We start from the raw sequence: 21,622 nt of genomic DNA on the forward strand, positions 1-21,622 counted from the left end.
AGGCTATATTTGATACAGTCTATAATACAGCATATTTCTGCAACTGTCTATCACTTGAAAACTATACACCTATACACGTATACACCTACGCGACACGAGCACAGTAAGCGTATTCGAGATACAGCTTGAGAAAAATCAACATTAGAAACAATATCCAATAAATAAATTAGTAATAATACTTCCCAATCAGATTCAAATATTTAACGTAGCAACTACATTATAACCAAATTACAATATGAGTAACACCTGTTTCAACAGAAAACAGACATAATAATATCAATACAAAAGAAATACAACATCAATTCGCTTATGTAAATTGTAGCCCGAAAGCTGATCAAGAATCTTACTAATAATAATAATGTAAAACGTTTTAAAATTGTATAAGAAGTTAGCTCTCTAAGGAATTGTATTTTTAACACTGGCAACATCTACACGACATTTAGACATAAGACACCGAAAAGAAAGTGTTTCCATAACTTACTGTTATTTACACAGCGCCAACTTATCTGATCTGATGATAATAGCTCAACAGAATTTCGCGAAATACACACCAAGTTTGGTTTTTGTGCTCTTTAATTTTTGTTTGCACCTCACACATGACATTTTCAAACTTCTATTTCTTTAGGCCACACTGAAAAGACTNAAGATACTTATTATTTATCTGATCAGATAATTGTCTATGGTACTGTGCATCCTCCTTGCATCCTCTACGCCGGTCCAAGGAGTGCGACGAGGGCCCTCTTGTAGTCTCCAGATGTCTCTCCCTGCTGCGGCGCCGCGGGAACAAACGGGTAATGTAGTGCGGAGCCGGTAGATGGCGGCAGCGGCGGGCGATGCGCATGCGGCGGGAAAGAAACGCGGCGGAATTAGTATTGTGGAAGAAGGTTGAAATTGTGCGTTATTTACTTGCAAGATTATTGAAATAGTTTTGCGTGAATAAGTTATGGGTTGCTAATGCCTGAAATTATTAAAATCTGTATGATTATCATGATTTCTGTCTTAGTTTGTGATCTACCAAATTATTGTGAAGTTGAAAAGTTCTGTAACTAAGATTATTCATGATTATGAAATTACAGCAACCCTTAAATAATTTTACGATCAATGTGTAAACGTGTTCACCTTTTTTCACTCAAACATAATTACAAAACGTACAAACAGATAACTAAATATAAAAATAAAATAACAATAACGAATATCTCACCTCCTGTTTCCAAACCACCAAAGTAGCGACATAAAAATAATGTTAAAACCATTATAATCGACACATGACAACATAAAAGTAATGTAATTTGTACGAGTACGACATGGAAAGCGTATTATAGAGCTACGAATGTATGCACTGCATGCAATGTTATATTTTTGTAGATATTGAAGCATTACTTTCATGCTAGTGATGTGCTGGATTATAAGTGCAGTGGACTGAGATCGAGCTAAAAAGCTAGTGGCAGTATTTGAGTTCGAATAACTAACTAATCGAGCATTTAATAAATAGCTAGTTGAATATGATACTTGACTATAAAAATAAGTATTCTTTTTACACAGTAGAAAATGGTGTGAACCAACCAATGAACACACGGTGTTGCCACTAAAATATTTGATCAACCGAGCTGTATTATTTTTTTATTGTGTGAGGTCCGAGCTTGACATTTAAGACCTTTAGCTTTCCTAGGTCATCGTCTGTACAAGCCTAACAAAAAATAACTAGCAAACTCAAATACCACCACAGAACGTAATAAAAACCGCACCGACCTTGATGTCGCTCTCCAGCGTCTTATCGTAGATACTCTCGTACTCCTGTTTGATATTGCCGAGGTCTATCTCAGCGCGGCTCGCGATGATTCTTATGAGGGCCTTGTCCTCCGTTCCCGCGCCTTCCATCGCCTTGCGAAGGCGCTGCGCAAACCAGGCCGGGGCGTTTTCCACGCACTCCACTGGAAAACAGAGAAGAAACTACATACCGGGGTTTTGGAGGCTGCTAATGGCGACACGCTGCCGTTGAAGACCTTGAGTTTTGGGACCTGTGGAGTGGACTTGCAACGCAACAAACGCATACCCTAATCTCGCTCTCCAAGGTTTTATCGTAGAGGCGTTCGTACTCCCGCTTGATGGTGCCGAGGTCGATCTCGCTGCGGCTGACGACGATGCGGATGAGCGTGCGGTCGTCGGTGCCCATTCCTTGCATGGCCTTGCGCAGGCGCGTCGCGAACCACGCCGCAGCGCTTTCCACGCACTCCACTGGAATTGGCCGGTTTAGTGGGAGGAAAGTGGACTAGCCAAGTGGAAGCTAATTTAGATACTGGAGTTGGAGCTAATCAAGTCATTTAGTAAATCAACAGTGCTGATACAAGCTTACTAATTGGAGAAAAGATTTAGGTCATCTTATTTAATGATGGAATAATTTCGATTTATCTTTTTCCTTCATCCTTAAAGGGCTGATTTTTCAATCGTCAGATATCTTTTAGCTGAAGAATAAACCTTGTCATTTTGACATACAGGGTGTGGTTTTGTAAAACAACGCCCATCTCAGGGGTGGAAGTATACTGAGTATACATGAAAATAATGACAGGAAAAATATAAATAAAATTTTAACTATTACTTTAATAGTAAAAAACCTGTAACACCCTGTATTTCCCATACTAAAACTGTCAATGACTGTGCCAAACTTAATTCTTTAGTTAAAAGTTATCCGACGATTGAAAAATCAGCGCTAAATAAAATAAAAACTTTGATTTATTATACGAGTGTAATGTGGGTAATACTTGTATGACATAGCTCTCGCATTCTTTGACCTAATAAAGTGATCCATATGTGCCAAGAAGTAATTGAGTCTTTCCGGGCGAGTCACCACTTCACCAGCATTGCGCACTTACGAGGCAATGGACTCGATTGATCTCGCCTACTTCTTGTAACAGCTGACAATGACACAAATTAGTGTAATGACGTTTTCGCTACTCTACAAGCAGTCTTTACAAATACTAAATAAACCCTCTTGTAAAGTCTGCAGCTCTTGCTAATTTTGATCGCCAATAAAGAGAGATTATTTGCTTCCCACTACATTTTCATTATTTATAGATCATAAGATAAGAAATATGGTAAAGTATAAGGTGGGAAATATATTCCCTCTGTCCTATTAGTAGTTAATGAATGAACAGATCCTAAAATATGTTCATCGTACTGAGCGATACGATCTTGGCTACACAGCAATTTCAGTGGTGGGAACGAATACGGTGGGAAATATATTCCCTCCGCCCTAATACGGGTTCATCAAATGAACAAAATGATCATACTGACCGATAGGTAGATCCTAGCTACACAGGAGTTTTACTGGTGGGAACGAGAAGTGGGAATACTGACCGATGGCAGACAGCGCGTCCTTAAGCTCGCCGCCGATCTCGGCCTTGATGGCCTGCTCGATGGTGCGGCCCGCGATGTTCTTGTACTCCTCGAAGATCAGCCGCAGTTGTGCGAAGCTCTCGTGAGCCAGGATCTGTGGTGACACCGGTTTCTGAACAACTTTCTTCAAGACACTAGATATTAGTAGGTACTTCTCATTTTAAAAATCTATTAGTTATTACTGGTACATGCGGGTTTGGCCAGTGTCAAATCAATTGATAAATGATTTTGAAAAGAATGGAAAGTTGGCATTGGATCAATCCATTCAATTGGACGATCAACACGTTAGCGAAATTCGGCTAGGTCCTAGGAAGTTTTTTTTTTTCAGACAACCTTTAAAGAGGACTGTTTACTGGCTGGCTAGAGGGACTAGCCATAGACGGAGCCGCGGACGAATGTCCAATCTTATGACAATAATTCGTGGGTCTGTTTCAATGGCCCCGAAGGACACCGTCGATTTTAGTGGGTAGGTCCCCCCTTCTTACGGGGAGAATCCCACATCCCAATCGGCCAAAGTCGGCAAAGAATTTCCCGACGGAAAAAAGTGTACTGTCAGCACAATAAAATTAGCGTCAGTTGCACCACCTTAACTTTAAACGCAACTATAACTGGTGTTTCTGTATGGAGTTTGACAGGCTCTTAATGGTTCGTTATTATTATAAATGCAAGATGGTGCAATCCAGGCTCAATAAAATGTTATTTCTTTATCCAACTGCGCCTAAAGGAGGGTTACATACCTTGTTAAATATCTCCTCATCGGTGCCCCACTTGGCCTCGCCGGCGTCGTACAGCGCCTGCGCCGATTCTTGCGCGCGCGCCGGGTCCACGCCCGCTTCCTCGTCGCGCGCGCCCTGGTGGGCACTCTTTGATATCAGACGTAGTAACTCTATGGTTTGGATGCCTTGGGCGGTGACGGCTCGTGTCGAAGATGAATGAATAGCGAAGTTGTTTTATTGAAGATTACTAAAGCCCGGTCTGTGAGCACGTAGAATTTTGTCCAATGACCCCCAGCTACTCGCGCGTAATTGCGAGCGATAAGGATGGGTAGCATGTTGCTGTCGCGACTGTGCGACGGGCGGCCGCAGTGAGTGTGCGAGCGCGACAGCAACATAATTACGCGCGAGCGATAAGGATGGGTAGCTTGGGGTCATTGGACTAAATTCTACGTGCTCGCGGACCAGACTATAGCGGTGTACAAATTGAAAATCTACAGTTTAAAAAACATCATTTCATAGAATAGAATGGAAAACGTTCATTTTGCTGCCACATGAAAATACACAGAACAAACGTCAACATTACAGTATCAGTTCATTGCGTCAACTATTTGAACGCTTTTTTATTTGAGCCAATTTTTATAAACTATAACGAAATTTTTACAGTATCTGTGTAAAAGTTACAAACTTGACGTTTTCACTCCAGCAGCGTTATTTTTAAGTTACTTTGCTTCGTGAAGAGATTTCAACATTACGAGTAAAGCTGTCTCGAAAGTGATTTTTTGACTAGGCCTTTCATCTTTCACTTTCCATTAGGCGGAACACAGGCCAAGAGCTTTCTCGTTGTAGACAAAAAAAAACTACTTTTGATACTAACAGCTGTAGTAGTTATTATTATACAATAATTGCAAGGTCAAAACATCCGCACATAATTATTAATAAAGTAAACACTCGGTGTAAATCGATTCATCAACCGCGAGCAACGTCGGCCGCCCAAGGCCGCGCGACCCGGCACAAGCGATAGGAAAGAAAGTGGCGTTGCACCCACTACGGTTAGCAACAGATTGAGATTTTACTACCTACTAATAGGTACGCTTACTGAGTAAGTGCCTGAGGTAAGGGAGGGGTGACATTGACATTTTATGACGTGACAGAGCATACAAATCTGTGCCCCGATTACGCTAATTTTTAACGTCTCCAATACAGACGCGCTTCAACGATTCTGCGATACGATTGGTCAAAACAGTTGACGTCAGCTGTCTGTATAGGAGACGTTAAAAATTAGCGTAATCGGGGCCCTGGGTGCTTAGTACGAGTATACATCAAACGTATGACGGATAGTACAGCGTCCCTAGCGGATTCTTTTAAGAACTAAAATCTTTATAGACCCACTCGCTAGCGACGACGTTTAATGCAAACTCGTACTAAACACATTGAAGGAGATCTGAAATCTCGCTGACGTTAGGTGTTTACAAAAACATGTTATATCATATGTTTACAAAAACCCTCTCTTGCCGCTTTCATACCTTAGGCACTGACCCAGTTAAGCGACATACATACACATTCATACTAAAATTCTCATTTTAAATTAAAGACTGTCAAACAAAACAATATCGTTTTTTTTTAATCTCTCAATTTTCATTGCTGACCGTAATTCGATTAGTTAGAACCATGTCCCATTTAGCCACTCCTTGACGTGGCATAAATTAAAAATGGTACCGGGAAATAGTAAACATGACATGGTGCTACCCAGCCCTTGGTGCTTTGATGAGTCATGGAGTTCAGGGTCTTTCATGATTACTTGCAGTTGTATTGTGTTAGCAGTTTCGTGTGAAAATGTAATCTAAAAAATATCAGATTAAATCAACATAGCATCGAATGTATTTTTTATCGATTGGATGTACTGCAACACACTTTAAATAAATATTTTAATTCAAAAAATACATACAAACACCAAACATTGCAGACGATTATTTAATCATTATGATAATAATTTGAAAAGTTAATTAATAATTAGTTATGATTAGTGTGCAAACGAAAAACAAACGCACAAGCATATTTCTTAAGTACATACTCGTATATTGATGGTGATGGGTTACATTGTTATGGTATCATGTCGTAACTATTATCTAGTCTGGTATCGTTTTGTTAGATCGAAGAACGGGGTGTATGGGACTATGGGCAGTCACTTAAAAGTATAGAACTACTGCCATAAATTCAATAGCATTAGTTTTTATTTCCTCCATTGATATCTTTTTGATAAAATGTCCCAAACATCCTGTACAAATAACAAACAAATCGTTAGTAGACAAATAATATGACAATATTTGTGGAAATAGAAACAAATAAGTAATGAACCCGTTTTTAATGAATTTAAGGCTGACGTAAAAAACTATTTAAATCAATAAGCCAATTTTTTTTAGTGCGGTATATAAAAAACCAAGGCAAGAAAGAAAAGTTTTCCATGTTGTCTTTATTCCCACTTTTTTAATTAAGCACTTGCATATTTCAGTGACCCCTAGGCCACACACATCGCAACTTGAACATTCTCTCTCATTACTATGTGGATCTCTTTGTTATATCTAAATAAACAAATTGAATTGAATTATCACTACATGTGTAGCGTACGTAGCCAAGTATTCGTGTTTACCTCAAGTCGCAAATATGTGGCACAAGGATGAGTGATAAGATGATGGTGATGAAGACTTACGGTGACGATGAGCGTGAGCAGGCGGCGGAAGTCTCCAGAGGTCTCCGAGCACATGTGCTCCGCCAGTGGTCGGTCGTACACTGCGGGAAGGTTTATGGTTACTTCACCAATTACTATAGTCTGGTCTGTGAGCACGTAGAATTTTGTCCAATGACCCCAAGCTACCCATCCTTATCGCTCACGCGTAATTATATTGCTGTCGCGACTGTGCGACGGGCGCCCGCAGTGAGCGTGCGAGCGCAAAATTCTACGTGCTCACGGACCAAGCTTTAGGTTCTTTTGTTTGTTCGTTTCAGCCAAATCACGTCCACTGCTGGACATAGGCCTCCCTCAAAGGTTTTCTCAATAACCGGTCAAGCACTGCCCGCAATCAAGTGCTTCCCGCGACTTTTACCAGATCATTGGTCCAGCTAGTGGGAGGCCTACCCACAATACTACAAACAACTCGACATTTATTGAACACATAGTACCTAATAGTTCCAAAAGGAAGATAGTGATCCTTGGGATTTAAATACATTTGAGGAGTGCATTATATTATTATCTGTGGCTCAGTGAAAAAAGAAAACAAATTACGATCAAATTTTAAGAAATAATATGTATATTATAAATCTTAGAACCTGTATACTCCGCGTAATACTCATTCCACAAACTTGAAAATAACGTCCTTCACTTTGCTTAGTTCAGCCAAGTTCAAGGGCGAATGGTAATCGGTAAAGCACCCAGGTTTAATGACCAGCGATGTCAACCGAGACCAACTCCTCACGTGATTTCCCAAGCATGGAGTCTATCAGTGAAAAATTCTACTTAGGCCCGATAAAAAAAACTCGCTTGGCGATCGAATTTTCTTACCACTGAGCTGCCAAGACTTTGAGCAATGAGGGTTTTCGCGAATGAAAGATCCGCTAGATGGCGGGACGTGGATGTGGGGTCTGACTGCTGCGTGACATATCTGTCAATGTCATGTCAAAAATAACCAATCATGCAGCATTTGGATCTCGTGTCTACGTATTGCCATCAGGCGGATTTTTCATTCACGAAAACCCTCATTGTGACAACATTTTCAAGCGTATTTTACGCTTAAATTTTGACGAATAATTTTCCAAGTTTCGTTAAAACTCCTGAGTGAGTTGCATGCTGTATGAAGATAGGTAAGAAAATATGAAGCGTGACTCACAGCGCTCGTAGGCCTCGACGATGGCGGCGATTTCATTCTTAGTGCGCGTGCACAGGATCTCCACCAGCGTATCCTCGTCTGTGCCCATGCCTTCCATGCAGTGGTGCAACTCCTGGACAATAAATTATACTCTATATCCTCAGGATTATCTTACATTCCTTTAACTCAAGACAGATTCTGTTTTTTTTAGATTGTTATGATTTGTTATTGCACAAATTACCGTTAGGCCCAGAACAGACGGTGAAACGCAACTGCAACGAAACTGCAACTGCTAGTTACTTTTGAGTTGCATCTAAGTTTCTGCCATAGCGTCCGTTGAGAGACCACACATGACTGACATGAATTTCGGTATTTATCGAATGTCAAGGAACAATACCACACAAGGGTAAACATGATTAATTTGTGTTTTTGCAGTTGTAAGCTTTTTCTCAAATATCAAATCAAATATATTTATTTGCATAAAACAGGGTTACAGTTTGAAAGTTTCAAACTTGCAGTTGCGTTTCACCGTCTATTCTGGGCCTTAGCCCCTCGTACTAAGCTAAATATGCTTGTGTCACGACGAGTGAGCTCATCACAATAGTCGAGCGGCGGCGGGGACCGAACCCGCGTTCCCCGGATCGCGAGTCGGCCAGTCCGACCCCTTCACCGTACGGCTATCGTGGCATTTCAAATACAAATAATGGATTGCAAATTGCAACCTCGGCTTTACTTGGCAAAAAGCCACTAAAATCGTTAAAGTCCTTTCATGGAGGGTAAATGGATAAAAAACACAAAACATTATTAATCAACGAATAAAGAAATGATGTTATCAATGAATAAATAAATAAATGAACGAATCATTTCCGCGGCACTGCAATGATTCATGTATGTGTAAATGCAATTGATTTAATAACGTGAATCAGTGTAAATGCCAAATTGTGTGTACAATTTTAATTTTTAAAAAACCCTACCGCTAAGGTAGGATAGGTATTGTCATCCCAAGATAGAGTATTATAGGTCTCAATAACGTACCTTGCAGAGGTACTCCTCGGGCGGCAGCATGAGCGCCACGATCACGTCCTCGAAGTGCCCGCCCAGCTCCGACTTCAAGTCATCGATCAGGTCCTAGGGCAAATGAAACGGTCATTCTTCTTCCTTCTTCTATAATTTAGTTAGGTTCTACTGAGGTCCCATCTGATTAATTTCGTTGCGGGTCCAATGACTGATTATATCGTTGCGGGTCCAATGACAGTTTAATATTCCCCCGGAACAAACTTGACCTTCACTGGTTGGGTTTTTATTGGCGGTCAAGCAGTAGATCCTGGCTACACAGGAGTTGCAGCGGTGGGAACGAGAGGTGGGAATAGTCCTAAACATTTTTAGCGCTAGTCAACGTTCGACACAAGAATGCACGCTCAAATTCACAGTCATTAAAACATATCGACCATGCACGCTTTCCGATCAACTACCCTCCACAGAAATGGAATCTCGACTGGTTAAGTTGGACTCGTGGCTGTCAGGCGAGAAGTATGCCTACCCACAATTTTTAAAATCTTGTGGCCTGATGTACACCCTCAACGTCGTAAAAAATGATTTTGATTTCTTTGCCAGCATCATGCATTTTGAAATAGATTAAAATAGGCCCCTCTTTCCCACTGGGCATTCCGGGCACGAGCCCAGGGCCCCGCGATCGAGGAGGGCCCCGTCTGTTCTCATAAAAGATCTATCTCCAGATGAGAAGGGCCTCCCTTGATCCTTATGTGCCCAGGGCCTCTAGTAGGTTAAAGACGGCCCTGGACAAAACTAAGTCTCACTCAACCTCACCCAGATATCATTTTGGTCTTCATACCGTTGTTTTTATCGCAAGTTAAACTATACTGCTATTACCTGAATGGCCTTGATAATTTAACGTAGATTAAGTAGCATAGTACGAGTTTTTGTGATGAATCACTACGAGACGCGCGGCCTTGAGTCAGTGTATGGTGTTTTACGTAATGTACTACTCTGAGTCAGTTCCTGTTGGAGTTCTTTATTAATGAGCTTTTTATCAACAAGATTTTCACTACAGAATTATTTTAGCGTAGTTACGTGATGAATCGCCTTGAGGGTAGCCAGTCTACCAGTCTCAGGTTTGGTTTGTGGTAGGTCAATTGAATTCTAATAGTTTTTTTAAGTAAGAGTTAGCTGGACATAACCACTATGACTGAAATTCCTTTAATTAATTCAATTATAACTCAAAATTGAAGTTGTGCTAGTTAGGGAGGATAGATGCATCAGAATACATTATGCTAGCAAAAATCAATAACAATAAACCAGAAAAACATTACAGCAATGCTAAGAACTGTAATGATTTTTTAAGCTCTCCTTCTAGTGCAGTCAGCTAAAAAGTTTTTGTTTACTTACTCTGCTTATTCAGCAGACTACAAAGATCTAGTGTCAGGGGTCTCCTTAATGGTAGCGCATTTTCTTACATAACTTTTCAATTCCTATCATTGGAGGTCCGAAAATATTTCTCATACAATTTGATATCATAATAATCATTCTTCATAAAAAATTTAAAACCTACATATTTAAAAACATAATCATTGATATTCATAATATCACTAATCATANGATGCAATTGCAAACTCGTACTAAACACATTGAAGGAGATCTGAAATCTCGTTGATGTTTGGTGTTTACAAAAACACACTCCCTTGCCGCTCTCATACCTCAGGCATTGACCCAGTTAAGCGATATACATGTCAACGTGAAATTGTGAACTCTGTCAGTTTATAATATAACGCGTTAGATTGTAAACTAACAGTGTGTTAGGTTAGGTTAGATTGTAATTTAACTACGTCACTAGACACAAAATTTGCATGCTGATATTGTTAAGCAGAATAGTAGCACTACCTAAATTTAACACCTAAACCATTGTACCTATTCTTTGCAAATAAATACTTAGACTTTGACTTTGACTACGTCAGATTATAATCTGACGGAATTCACAATTTTACGGTGACATACATACACATTCATACTAAAGTTCTCATTTTAAATTAAAGACTGTCAAACAAAACAATATCCTTTTTTTATTTCTCTCAATTTTCATTGCTGACCGTAATTCGATTAGTTAGAACCATGTCCCATTTAGCCACTCCTTGACGTGGCATAAATTAAAAATGGTACCGGGAAATAGTAAACATGACATGGTGCTACCCAGCCCTTGGTGCTTTGATGAGTCATGTAGTTCAGGGTCTCCCATGATTACTTGCAGTTGTATTGTGTTAGCCGTTTCGTGTGAAAATGTAATAAAATATCAGATTAAATTAACTTAGCATTGAATGTATTTTTTATCGATTGGATGTACTGCAACACACTTTAAATTAATATTTTAATTCAAAAACAAACACCAAACATTGCATACGATTATCTCCCAAATTTAATCATTATGATAATAATTTGAAGAGTTAATTAATTAGTTATGATTAGTGTGCAAACGAAAAACAAACGCACAAGCATATTTCTTATTAAGTATTATAATATTGATGGTGATGGGTTACATTGTTTAGTATCGTGTTGTAACTATTTTCTAGTCTGGTATCCATGTGTTAGATCGAAGTACGGGGTGTATGGGACTTGTTGAAAAACAGTATAGTAAAGTAGCTACTGGCTACTGCCCTAGATTCATTAACACCAGTTTTCCCCCGAATTTATTTGCTTCATTAATAACTTTTAGATAAAATGTCCCAAACATCCTGTATAAATAACCAACAAATGGTGAGGAAACAAACAATCTAATAATATTAATGACAACTATGGAAATACAAAAATTAAATAATGGAGGCTTACGTAAAAACTGCTTAAATCAATAGGTCAAGATTCTTTAGTGGGTCGGATATTAAAAATTAAGGCAAGAAAGGCAGAAATGTACTGCCTTTGTCTTCCCATTTTTAGACACTCCGCAGACTACAGACATTTTGTTGACCGATAATATGGTCGAGCTGTTCAGTACGAGCATGTAGGGTTGGCAGGTGTCCGGCTTTTTACGGTCTTGTCCGGCCTGTCCGGCTTTTTATTTGGCTGCCGCAAAAGTCGAGCCACATAATAATATGAAGCGCATACATCAGTCAGGACGTTGGGCAACCGATGCTGAGCTGTGACACTAATTGCAAATGTCCGGCTTTTAGGGTACAATGTCCGGTCAAATGAAGCACAGAGTCTGGCTTTTGTATTTTTGGACCTGGCAACCCTACGAGCATGTATGGAAGTTCGCACATTACACCGATTTGGTATCGGTCGATTCTTCATACAAATTGAAAGCAGACCAAGTTTATCAGCCGACTAACGCCCGATTCCCATATTCAATCATTGTCCAAATCCGGATTACAACTGTCAAATTGAATTCAGTTTTAGATTATATTTCCAAAATTTTCGATGCATTTACACTTTAATATTGTTTAAATAGTCTTATAAACAATATAAAAATGTAAAAACATCAAAAACCGCAGTCATTTTGGCCAAAAACATATTAAAATTTGACAGTTGACAATCCAAATCCGTATAATTTGGATTAGGATTGAATATAGAAATCCAGCATAAGTGTTTAGTCTGCGGGGTATCTTAGATGTATGGAGCTATTCATTTAGTTAGTATCAGCGAATGATAAGGTGATGATGATGATGAAGACTTACGGTGACGATGAGCGTGAGCAGGCGGCGGAAGTCTCCAGAGGTCTCGGAGCACATGTGCTCCGCCAGCGGACGGTCGTACACTGCGGGACAAGTTTTATGGTTATTCAAAGTTTTATGATTCGTTTGTTTGACAAATCGTCAAAAAGCTAAATCACATCGATTGCTGGACAAAATAATGGTTTTCTCGCCAATCGTCGGTCCACCTAGCGGGAGGCCTGCCCAAAATGCTTAGTACAGCTTGACACCTTGAGCATCATAACACTTGATACGATCACTCCGTAAACGTATTTATAGAAATAGCGAGTCTCACGGCGTAATAATGTGCAATTACTTTGGTGTAAAAAAAATCAAATTAAGATTAAGTTCTTGGATATAAAATAAGTGCTACTATCATATTTTATTCATCCTGTATGCTCCCTGTAATACTCGTTCCACGATCTTGCAAATAAAGTCCTATACATCCGCTTAGTGTCTACTGACAACCAAGTTCAAGGGCGAGTGGTAATTGGTAAAGCACCCAAGTTCAATGACTAGGGATGTCAACCGAGACCAACTCACGTGACTTCCCAAGCACGACTAGCATAGCAAGACTATTAGTCAGCAATTCTACTGCAAAATCGATTTACTCGTTTACTTTTAATTCGGATTGAAAACGATATGGATAATATCACGGTAATATTATCATACAGTATTGTAACTTCATATAAACGGACGAAACCCGAGAATTCCTTCGAAATTCAAATCTCGGTATGCGCTCGACATGCAAAAGTCGGGGGTGTCGCGAATGTGCCACTGCAATAAACGGACGATGTGTTGTTTTTAAACAGTAAGCGCTCTTTTTTTATAAAAATAATTACAAGTACCTATTTATACAGGGTGTTAGGTAAATGGGTTTATAAGCCGACACTAGCCCATGTCAACATATGCATATAAATAGTATGGCGAAGTCAGTGATATCATCATAATTTTTTTTTAATTTCCATACATAATAAAATTTATAAAATCAGATTTGTAATAAAATTCAAATTATTAAAATGATGATATCAATTTTCTGACTTCACCATACCATTTATATGCACATGTTAACATGGGCTAGTGTCGGCTTATAAACCCATTTACCTAACACCCTGTATAATAATCAAGCATTTTGTACGCCTCAGTCGAGACGCATACATTTTGCGGTCGGTTTATAAGATTTGTTACTAAATCATATATCATTACAAATATATTTTTTAAATGAAATCTACTAATCACAAAACAACATGCATTTTTATCCTATTTCATTCACGAAGTATTCTGTTTTTCAAAATAAAATTAAAAATTACAATCACAAAATTAGATAGAAATTGTTATTAGGCAGATGTAATGAAAAGAGGGTCTGCAGGTGGGCAGCCCTATCGCATGTTGTCATACCGTGACGTACCGCGCGGCTGTTGACATTTATTTGAAAAATATGGCCGAGTTGGAATACTGTATAGATAGTATTACCGTGATAATATGGACCTCATTTAATCCATCACAATATTTTACAACTAAAAACTTTGAAAAAAAAAAAAAAAAAAGAAAAAGCCTTTCGCTTGCTGAGCGAATGTTCTGACCATGGAGACACGAAGACATAGAGCAAATGTGTCAACATTTTCAAATGTATTTTATGCTCAAATTTTGAAGAATAATTTTCCAAGTTTCATTAAAACTCCTGAGTGAGTTGCATGCTGTATGTATATAGGTAAGAAAGGTATGAAGCGTGACTCACAGCGCTCGTAGGCTTCGACGATGGCGGCGATTTCCTTCTTGGTGCGCGTGCACAGGATCTCCACCAGCGTGTCCTCGTCTGTTCCCATGCCTTCCATGCAGTGGTGCAGTTCCTAATAAGCACGGTCAATCAATAGTGTACTCAATGGCATTAGGGTAGCACATAGATTCCTTCAACTCGAGACAAATTATGACATTTCTGTTAAAAATAATTGATTGCAATTTCCATAGTCAGCTTGACTTGGCTAAAGTCAGCAAAGTTATTAAAGTGACCTTTCGTGAAGGGGTAAATGGATAAAAACACAGAGCACAACGAATAAAGAAATGATGTTATCTACACTAATATTATAAAGAGGAAAACATTGTTTGTTTGTAATGAATAGGCTCAAAAACTACTGGACCGTTTTTAAAAATTCTTTCACCATTCGAAAGCTACATTATCCACGAGTAACATAGGCTAAATTTTATTTTGGAAAAAAATAGGGTTCCGTAAAATATGTGGATAATGTAGTCCACGCGCGCGAAGCCGCGGGCGGAAAGCTAGTCAATTAATAAAGAAATGAACGAATCATTTCCGTGGCACTGCATAAGTCTTGGCACAGAAATGATTCATGTATGTGTAAATGCAATCGATCTAATAACATGAATCAGTGTACAACTTATAATTTTAAAAACCCTACCGCTAGGGTAGGCTAGGATTGGTCACCCAAGAGATAGAAAGTTAAAGGTCCCAATAACGTACCTTGCAGAGGTACTCCTCAGGGGGCAGCATGAGCGCCACGATCACGTCCTCGAAGTGCCCGCCCAGCTCCGACTTCAAGTCATCGATCAGGTCCTAGGGCAAATGAAACGGTCATTCTTCTTCCTTCTTCTATAATTTAGTTAGGTTCTACTGAGGTCCCATCTGATTAATTTCGTTGCGGGTCCAATGACTGATTAATATCTTTGCGGATCCAATGACAGTTAACTTTCCCCCGGGACAAACTTGACCTTCACTGGTTGGGTTTTTATTGGCGGTCAAGCTGTAGATCCTGGCTACACAGGAGTTGCAGCGGTGGGAACGAGAGGTGGGAATAGTCCCAAACATTTTTAGCGCTAGTCAACGTTCGACACAAGGATGCACGCTCAAATTCACAGTCATTAAAACAGATCGACTATGCACGCTTTCCGGTCAACTACCCTCCACAGAAATGGAATCTCGGCTGGTTAAGTCGGACTCGTGGCTGTCAGGCGAGAAGTATGCCTACCCACAATTTTTGAAATCCTGTGGCCTGTGAAATGTACCCTCAGCGTCATAAAAAAATGATTTTGATTTCTTTGCCAGCATCATGCACTCATTTTAGATTAAAATATCGGATGTTACGATTTTTTTCTATTCTAACTAATCTAAAATTTGTCATGGTTCCTCATTCCTGACTATAAAGTGCGATTTCATAATTATAATCATTTAAAATTACACAAGTGATAGGTAATTTCATTAGGGATTATATTTACAAAATTAATATAAAATTTAACATGGAAATTAATTAATCCTTCAAGCTCCGCGAATCTAGACACAATAGATAACACAGGTCTGCAATGGTTTTCCTCTTTGAAATCTGAGTAACGTTTTCTAGAGTTTCTGATGTGCTGATTACGAGAAAAATAATAAAAAAAATCCATCACGTCAGGATTTTTCGATATTGAATATTTAAGATTTTGCTCAAAAATGTCTGAGCACCTACATTTTAAAATTTATAAAACGTCATTAAATTACTTTAGCTTAATTTTTATTGCATTTAATTAATGTATGGGGACATAGAAATACATGCAAATAAGTAATTTGTTAATTACTACATATGAGTATAAGTAATTCGCATTAAACATGTCGAAAAAGGGGTATTTTGGCTTAATTTAGTAATGAGCTCATGCATACATAATGATTAGGTAATATTACCTAATTGTTGTAAATATTATTAGAAAAGGGTGAAATAAAGATAAACTAAAGGGTTGTTGTGTAAGTACCCGCACTGATTTGGAAAATTAACAGTTGAACTGGATATAAACTTTAAAATATCATCGCGAAGTTGTTTAAATTCTCCGAATAGTTTTTGTAATATTTGCGGGAAATTTATGGTGTTAAAACAACGAAACAGCATTACAGACTTCGTGAAAAATATAATATTTACAAAAGTAATTTTGGATACGTTGTAATCAAGACAAAACTTGGACTCCTCATAAAACTTGTACGACTTGTTAATTAGAACTTCGCAAGGTGGTCAAAAGGACAGAAAAATTGCTTCAAAATCGTTTCGTCTACTATGCTATGGATATGTCTATGCTCCGACTATAAAGAAATGGTGGCCAAAATGATTACAAATTTTGGTGTAATGGGTTGTAATATGAGCATTAAACTTAATTTTCTTAATTCGCACATTGATTACTTCCCAGAAGTCAGTCAGTCAGTTAACGAAGACATGGCGAAAGATTTCACCAAGATTTGAAAGAGCTTGAAGTCCAGTATCAAGGAAGATCGAATACTAGCATGATGGCGGACTATTGTTGGTTATTGAAGCGTGACGATCCAAACCGGAAATTTAAGCGAAAATCGGACAACCGAAGCTTCCAGGAAAAAAGGACCAGGTTCCACAAATAAAATTTACATGTAATTTAGACCAGTAATAAGTTGTTATTATATTTTAGTAGTTATTTAAGTTAAAAGTAATTTACTTCTTTAAATATATATTTTTTTATGTGAAAACTTGTGATATTTTTCCTATTTTCTATCTGTACCTTTTTTGAAAAATCTGGAGGTGATGGAGAAAAACTAAGTACATATTCGTAATCAGCGCACCAAAATACCTTAGAATCAGCTATCAAATTCCAGAGAGGAAGTTATGACCCTCATTTTGCAGGCCTGTGTAATCAATTGTTATTACATTAATTAATGCCGTCTGGGACTCAATCGGTTAATACAGCTTTGTATGGTTAGTGCACAGATACTATAGTTAGTGGTTACAGGCTTTTGATGTAGGTCTATGCAGTTAGAATGTTTTTGATAACAATCTGTGATATCATATCAATATTTACATATTGATTGCTATGGAAACATTGTATGTGTACTGCAACCAATTTATTTGATAAGGCTTGGTTTCTCTGAATACAAATAATGCAAGTACCCACTGCACCAACCTTTAAAATATTCAAAACGAATTTCGGCATTTATCGAATGTCAAGGAATGTTACCACACAAGGGTAAACATGATTTGCGTTTTTGCAGTTGTAAGCTTTTTCTGATTCATTAATATTTGTGTTTTTGCAGTTGTAAGCTTTTTCTGATTCATTAATATTGAACAGACACTGAGAATTGAGATGTGCATTTATTCTTCAGATCTATAATGATGATTGCATGTTCAAGTAAAACCCAGTATGACTCAATTTAATTGAGCCACAAGTTTTTTAATTAAGGGTTCGCACACTCGGGTGACTTTTGTCATATCTTTTGTCGCCGTGCGTGACTATTTCGTAACTCATACCAAGTCCATGGAGATGTACGGAGGTACGTGCACTTTTCAGTTACCTCCATATAGATAGACGTATGTATGTATGGAAGTTTGCATTGTGCGGTCCACACAGCTTATGACCGCAGTTTGTGGAGGAACACTATGTGGGCGCGATCTTCATCAGCGAGGGACCGAGGAAGAATGTTTTAAAATCACGGCGACAAAACCAGGCCCCTCTTTCCCACTGCGCATTCCAGGCACGTGCCCAGGGCCCCGCGATCGAGGAGGCCCCGTCTGTTCTCATAAAAGATCTTTCTCCAGATGAGAAGGGCCTCCCTTGATCCTTATGCGCCCAGGGCCCCTAGTAGGTTAAAGACGGCCCTGGACAAAACTAAGTCTCACTCAACCTCACCCAGATATCATTTCGGTCTTCATATCGTTGTTTTTATCGCAAGTTAAACTATACTGCTATTACCTGAATGGCCTTGATAATTTAACGTAGATTAAGTAGCATAGTACGAGTTTTTGTGATGAATCACTACGAGACGCGCGGCCTTGAGTCAGTGTATGGTGTTTTACGTAATTTACTACTCTGAGTCAGTTCCTGTTTGAGTTCTTTAATAATGAACTTTTTATCAACAAGATTTTCACTACAGAACTATTTTGGCGTAGTTACGTGATGAATCGCCTTGAGCGTAGCCAGTCCACCAGTCTCAGGTTTGGTTTGTGGTAGGTCAATTGAATTCTAATAGTTTTTTTAAGTAAGAGTTAGCTGGACATAACCACTATGACTGAAATTCCTTTAATTAATTCAATTATAACTCAAAATTGAAGTTGTGCTAGTTAGGGAGGATAGATGCATCAGAATACATTATGCTAGCAAAAATCAATACCAATAAACCAGAAAAACATTACAGCAATGCTAAGAACTGTAATGATTTTTTAAGCTCTCCTTCTAGTGCAGTCAGCTAAAAAGGTTTTGTTTACTTACTCTGCCTATTCAGCAGACTACAAAGATCTAGTGTCAGGGGTTTCCTTAGTAGATTCCAGGACAGTTGAGAAACCATGACCACTGAGGGCAACTGAGTCACTGGACTCCACCCTACTCATGACAAAGAACAGTGCAAACGGACACATGAATGGATTATTGTAGTTCCCTACAGATTGCCGCTGGGAACACGGATATAAGATAAAAAAAAAATACTTACTCTGCCATACTCATGGGTGAAGGCCTGTGAGATGGCCTGGCGCTGCTGGTTGGAGCGCGCCGTGAGGATGTCGATGATGGCCTGCTCGTCCGTGCCGAAGCCCTTCATGGCGGCTCGGAGGGTGTTGGCATCTTCCAGCGCATTGAAGTTCGGGGCTCCAAATACGGTTGGTTCACGCTTTATGGAAAAAGGATTTTACGTTCATAGAATAAAATGTTTTTGTTTACTTTTTACTTGTAAATGTAACCTGTTTTGAGATAAGAAAGTACTTTCTATTCAACTTACTGTTTTTTCAATCATGATATTGTAAATAGAATTTATTTACCTGAATATAATAAATAAATACAAACAAGATAAAGATAATAATTTAATGAAGCCTGCAAATCTTTTTTTAAACAGTGTATGGCCGTCTTGGAAATCTAGAACATCTATTTCTTCAGTTCTAACTCATCATCTACGAAATTGACTATGCGCGTATCTACCTCACGCGCCCAAATATACTCTAATATTCATACAGTACATAGAAGTCAGCAAGATATAAATAGGGACTTGTACCTAATGGAAACTATGAATTAGGTGAGTCACCCTACTCATTCTAATTAAGTTCGGAAGTAATGTTATTGTATTCTAGTTTTTGTGACCCGGCCAAGGCTACTCCCGGCTCCCTTCGACCTATTTACGCTCTGACGTCATCTGGGACCGCCCTTGCTATACCACTTATAAAATATGTATAATAAACGAATAAAGAGGGCATACTTACGTGGTGAGACATCTTCGCTGTTGTCAACGTCGATCAAAACCCAGAAACAGCAAGTAGGGCGAACTACTTTAGACTTTACGGTCAATTTTAATTATGATTCCTGCAAAAAAGTGTAAGTTACTCGTAAAGAATCTTTATTTATTTGGCGACCATATTAACTACAAATGAACAACTAATTAAGTCCAGTTATTAACATTACGTTATGTCGCCAACGAAAATTGGTTATTATTTACAAAGCAAAACAACTGCACTCACCAAAAATCACAAATCGACTGAAAAAAAAAATAAACAGCAAAAATGACAACGTCAACTGAAAATGACAATTTACTTTTTCATAAGAGCAATGGAACACAGTTGTTGGCCAACTCAGTACCGCTTTAATGATAACGTTATTCTAATCGTTATGCCGGGACGGACGCACAGAGCACGTAATAGTACACGGACGTTTTAGCGGAAACCCATAAGGATAAGGATACAATCCTATGGATCAATCACATTAAGAGAGTTATTCGTGCCCACGGTACTATCTTCCATCCATAGGGAAAGGGAAAGGAAAGGAAGGATATCGCAATCTGATATGGTGGCTATAATAAAACAAATATTTAACACGTTTTAAAATGTTATTTTAATCTTACAATGTATCCTTATTCGATGATGCATGCTCTTATAAAAATACTTAAAGCAATTTTTGTCTAACTTAATGCAATTAAGCTACAAGACATCATAGTAAAACTACACGTACTAAATAATAGCCTAGTACTGCAACTATCAAATGAGAGAACAGCAAGGAAAACCTAATAAATATAAACTCCACCCATTTTTCCAGAATAGCTAAAAAATAAACTAGCAGCGAAAAATTCATTTAGTTTATCAATGATATTATCATTTCATCCATAATTTAAACTTCATAATATTATTCATACACTAGCTTTCTAAAGATTTCATTAAAGATTTCCAAATTAATATGATTTTAAATAACATAATTTGGAATTTATTTCTACTTACACATAAAGTCATGAACGTATACCTAAATGTTAATGTTTAAACCTTTAAACTACTATAAAAGTGGCAGTTATCTAGTTTTGTTTCACAAAAGCTGGCACAAAAGGATTGAACAAACAAACGACAAATATATTTTTTAAACAGGTAGGTACTATGCAAAATATTTGAATGCAAGTACTTATTTGTCAGCTATTACATTACTATAATGATTAGGTATACGATTTCTTAGAGCCACCCTTGTACTGTTCCGATACCCTGGATTGTTTGGGGCAGAAGATTACGACTAACGACAATCTACCAACCATCTTAAAAGTATTAGTAACTATTTGTAACCACGGAAATACCTCCTTTTGGCATAGTGGTGCAAAGAATTGTATTACCTTAGGCGCGCACGGGTGAGTTTTTGTCCCTGTGACAGTATATCTGTCTCTTTTACACTTTTGTAGGCAGAAAAAGAGAGACATTCTGTCACGATGACAAATCACACGTACGCACCTAGGCTTAGGGTTAAGACCTGTTTCCATCTAGGTAGGTGGAACGGAGCGAAGAAGTATTTAATAATTTAATTTTTAGTCTGCACTCTGTATTAATTTTAACTGTGGAAACTTTGCTGATTTTTGTCCTATTTTTTGTGTGATTATTTGTCTGTATATCAAAATTGTTTGTTTCCCTAATATAAATAAATAAATAATATTATTCTGTTGAATGGCTTCAATGGTGCGTATTTGAAGCAATAGTTTTTCTAATGTCGAGTGTTTAAAGAGCATGGT

The 21,622-nt window shown here is 38.3% G+C and overlaps 1 protein-coding gene across 11 annotated transcripts; it reads right to left on the reverse strand.

The window, feature by feature from the left end:
• Positions 1-637: 637 nt before the first annotated feature.
• Positions 638-20,164, reverse strand: AnxB10 (Annexin B10). 11 transcript variants are annotated; one of them, XM_028321958.1, is made up of 10 exons: positions 20,106-20,164; positions 19,851-19,950; positions 19,091-19,267; positions 15,143-15,235; positions 7,991-8,102; positions 6,817-6,896; positions 4,131-4,256; positions 3,355-3,487; positions 1,750-1,931; positions 638-767 (listed from the first exon to the last, which is right to left on the reverse strand). In XM_028321958.1, the coding sequence occupies exons 2-10, from the start codon at positions 19,860-19,862 to the stop codon at positions 708-710; spliced, it is 975 nt and encodes a 324-aa protein (XP_028177759.1). In that variant the 5' UTR covers positions 19,863-19,950; positions 20,106-20,164; the 3' UTR covers positions 638-707. The 11 variants fall into 11 exon arrangements, with proteins under 11 accessions (XP_028177759.1, XP_028177758.1, XP_028177764.1 ...); XM_028321957.1 differs by lacking the exon at positions 7,991-8,102 and adding an exon at positions 14,402-14,513; XM_028321963.1 differs by having other exon boundaries at positions 4,131-4,244; positions 20,106-20,163.
• Positions 20,165-21,622: the final 1,458 nt, after the last annotated feature.

The sequence above is a fragment of the Ostrinia furnacalis genome, unplaced genomic scaffold, assembly GCF_004193835.3.
Source record: "Ostrinia furnacalis isolate ACB-3 unplaced genomic scaffold, ASM419383v2 OfSCF7586, whole genome shotgun sequence".
In the NCBI taxonomy this organism is placed as follows: Eukaryota; Metazoa; Arthropoda; class Insecta; order Lepidoptera; family Crambidae; genus Ostrinia; species Ostrinia furnacalis.

Excerpts from the sequence above, each read along its gene's own strand:
- AnxB10 (XM_028321958.1), bottom strand. Across the intron at positions 6,897-7,990 it reads CGTCGAGGCCTACGAGCGCT|TGTACGACCGACCACTGGCG; the intron begins GTGAGTCACGCT and ends ACCTTCCCGCAG. Across the intron at positions 4,257-6,816 it reads TGCTCACGCTCATCGTCACC|AGTGCCCACCAGGGCGCGCG; the intron begins GTAAGTCTTCAT and ends CTGATATCAAAG.